At 39.8% G+C, this 3,979-nt stretch overlaps 1 protein-coding gene across 1 annotated transcript in view; it reads left to right on the forward strand.

Moving 5' to 3' along the window:
- si:ch211-186j3.6 (neural-cadherin) overlaps positions 1-3,979 on the forward strand; it is a 275,078-nt gene that overhangs the window by 267,721 nt on the left and 3,378 nt on the right. The window contains exon 36 of the mRNA XM_035682213.1: positions 3,602-3,756. Coding sequence (XP_035538106.1) covers positions 3,602-3,756 — 155 coding nt within the window. The remainder of the gene's footprint in view (positions 1-3,601; positions 3,757-3,979) is intronic.

A 3,979-nucleotide genomic window follows, 5' to 3' on the forward strand; every position in this document is an offset into this window, starting at 1 on the left:
TTCACTCAGTGATGGCAAAGTCAAGATAAAACTAACAAGAGTCCAATGAATGTCTGATGATGGTCAACAGCTAGGTAGCTCGCTAGTAGCTATATGTAGACAGCTAGCTAACACAACTCGTAACTTATAATAATTGAATCAATCATTAACGTGTCCAAATACATAACTTTGGCTCTCGTTAAAAACTTGTATGATCATCTCGCAGCTTGTTTTTCTCATGCTGCCAGACTTATTTTTTAGCATGCCTTCCCACATCCCAGCAATTAACTTGGTGGGTCCAATTTTACCAGTTGGACTGATGGCCAAAACTAGTTTTCTCACTAACATTTTGACTGTAAGTTTAAAGAGACAAAAATACCCCAGCACATGTGAAGTCATTGCCTCAACTTGTGAGAAAGTGTCTTGTTTTCTCCGCAGTGGTGCAGTCAATAAGTCACCTTCTCTAAGGATACAAAGGTTCAGGGTTCGAATCCCAACATGGTCGAGTCTTACTTGCCAACATGTGCATGTCGTGTGTTTTCAAGTGCTTATCAATTAAGTAAGAAGCAAGGACCCAAATGTTCGCAATCTGCTTGGAGCCCATCAATTGTCTATATTTCCCATTGATGTTTGCTCCCTAGCCGTCTTCTTTTTCCCTGCAGTTTGTTGGTGGAGTTTTTTTTCTGTGTTGTCGCCACCAACTGTCTATCAGTGAAACAGCGTTATATGTACATCCTCTTGACCGTGCTATCAAAACAACGACTCACTCACCCACAGGTGATAAGTCTTTATAGTTTTATTTATTTGTTCATTTTTCAGTGAATTTAATTTAAGTCATTATCTCGTTGCTCAGTGCTCTTATTTTCAGCATTTAATATGACCCAGTCTCATATTATGATTATCTTTGGAAACCTCCAGGCTGCAGGACCAGCTGCTTCTTTTTGATTTTTCTTATTTTATTTTGTCTTTCTCTGTTTGGGAGGCTCAGGGCACCCCACAGTAAGTGAGAACCATTGCAGTCGGGGTAGGGGACTCAACCCGCAACCTTCTAACATCAAGGCCACTCTCTGCTGCAGCAGCCAGTCACGTGTCTACTGACAAAACACAAGTCCGTCTTTCAGTTTCCTTATCTTTTTTACCCCTGCTTGTTCACTGCCATTAAAGCCATAATACCACTCTAAAAATGAAACAGTTAATCTTTTGAAACAATTTCATCTTATAAATCTGCCACATGCTGGAGTTGTGGTGAGGGGGACAAGTTGACAGTAAATGAATATTGATTTTTCCTCCTGTACTGTGCAGCTGGTTTCTGGCTGAGTGGATTTACTCTTACAGAGTTGTCAGAGGGTGGGCTTGTTTAATAGGGTGTTATCAATTCATGGGGAGTTTGAGTGCCATATTTTGGTGTGTTTACATGATGGATTGGCTGCTGACTTTTAGCTGTGATGTAGGAGAACAATGTGTGGACGGAAAAGAAAACGCAGAGGTTGATGGAGAAGAAGATGAGCAGCATATGTTTAAAAAGATGTTAGAATTGAGATTGCAGATTATCCGCAATGATTTCTCACCACAGATTAATAGGATTTTAACAGCTGGGGTATTTCTAGTGCTGCCAGTTGAAATTGTTTGCATTGTGTGATTAATCACAGCTCTAATGTACAAACAGGTTTGAAGACAGTGTGTGACTCAGGAAATAATTCATTCAAGCTCAATAAATTATGTAATGTGGTATTAATTAATAAATATTGTCTCAACATTGCACCTTTTGCAGTTCAAAAAGGCATTTTGATCCAGTTGTTTGATTTGAGAAGCATGGTAGAGTGAAACCGTGACTTTGTGTGGGTGTGAAGGAGGTTGATATTATGGGAAGGCTGGTGAATTGTAAAGTGTTAACTAAGGCAGAAGGTGATAGTGATGAGACAAGGCGCAAGGGATTTGTTAGACATCTGAAAAGGTCACAGCAACGCTACAGTGGGAAATAAATGTAAATTGGTGTGTGTGTGTGTGCGTGCTGCCGACAATCTGCTTTTTTTCTTTCTGAAGAGAAACTGAAAGCAGCCACGTTTTCTGAGCCCTTCCTCTTATTTTCTACCACATACATTTTTTTTTATTAATGTTAACACCTCCTGGAGTGCATGTAAAATGTGAACAATTCACATTTCAAAGCTGTCAAATGGGAGTGTATAGTTAGTAGCTCTAATAAAACATCCAGACACTAATTGTCTGTGCTTCCGCTGGCCAGGGCAACGTTAATATTCTTGGAATATAATGTCACTTACAACCAAACACTGCCAGCACTGCCTACACTGGCTATAATCTGAAGCATGTTGTATGCCTACAGGGCAATAACAACACTTAACTACAGACATATTGGCAGCTGTAATAGTGAGGATGTGAATCCTCATTTTAATCTACATTTTAAATAGCTTCATGTGAGTAATTAAAATCTGATACTGGCCAATCGAGCCAGTCATGTGAAGCTCTGATATGATGATGTTTCATTAAATATTTAATGACTGTTCAACATGATAGTGGGGACATTTTTAAACCGATATAATTCTAATGCAACATTTTGACCCCATCCAAGTATGAATACATCCTGCTGTTGTTTTTCAGTCACTGGAGAGTTACTGTGACCTGAATGACAGAAATGCTGTTTAAGAGAAAGGTGGTCTGAATTGAAAATATAAAGAAGAAAATGTATATTTATTTATTGAAAAGTTCCTTCCATAGATGAAAATTTCTTACAAATTCCTTCATTCAAACAATTATAAATATGAAATCATTTTTGACATGAACTGTTTTCACAGCACAGACTAACTACATTATTTGTGTGAAACCTGATGAAATAAACAAAAACACACTTTGAATTATGAAATAAACTAATATATAATATATATAATATTAATATAATACAATAATATATATATTATAATCTAAACTTAGTTTTCCTTACAGAAATAAACAAAATGCTGCGATATACTACTGTCTGTAGTTTTAAAGTTTTTCTTACATCCCTTAAAATCAAGAAGGCCTCACGATCCCCCATGAAGCTTTGGCGACCCCTCATGGGGGTCCCGTCCCCAGGTTTATATTAAACCACGCCTTTATCTCATGCCGTAGCTTCCTGTAGCTCCTCATGGGACAAAGCCTGCAAGATGGATTTTGCAATCTCCGAGTCCAGATGGCTTACACGGTTAGCTAAAAACACCTGCTCAGGTGGACCTGGTCTCCTGGGGATGCACAAACACTCACGGCAAGTTTGCCCTGAGAATGGTTTCTCTTCCAACAGTATATATAGAATAAGGTAAGGGGGGTGATGCTTAGAAAGTTTGTGACTGTTTTGAAGGGAGGTGTGTGTAAAGCACTGCTTAAGTAAAAAGTTATCATCCCTAAAATAACTCCTGTTATCTTGAACCCTAAAGCATCGTTAGCAGCTGAACCCTACAACTTATCACATTTCAGCTCACATTTTTCGGCAAATGATGCTCAAGGCCAACTTCATCAAACAGCACCTCTCTCTGGGGCTGCACCTTAATTGGCTGAAGGATCCTAATCCTTTCATTTGTAATGCTAATGGCTGCAGTGATGAACCTCCACCGCTGTGTGTCTTTAACTGCAGTGCTGCTGTTGGGCATTTTCCTCTACACTCGCTGGAGGAGCTACAAGGGGCTGAAGGAGGGCGTCTACCACGTCTCAGCCCACCATGACGGCTGGGAGGACATCCGAGAGAACGTCCTCAACTATGACGAGGAGGGAGGCGGGGAGGAGGACCAGGTACACCACTCACTCACACACACACACACATTCTACCATTGTGGTAGAGCTAACAAAGGAGGCCTCTTGTGGGCCACTCACATACACTCACTTTTACCCAGAAGCACACTTCAGAAGCCAACCAGCAACAGATTACTGGCATGAATACACTGTTAAATTTGATACTCACTATTAAACAACTATTGTACTGGTAATGTACTGTATTGGTAAATGGTAAATGGAC

The sequence above is a fragment of the Morone saxatilis genome, unplaced genomic scaffold (genome assembly GCF_004916995.1).
Source record: "Morone saxatilis isolate NCDOM2014 unplaced genomic scaffold, NCSU_SB_2.0 Contig11, whole genome shotgun sequence".
NCBI classification, from domain to species: Eukaryota; Metazoa; Chordata; class Actinopteri; family Moronidae; genus Morone; species Morone saxatilis.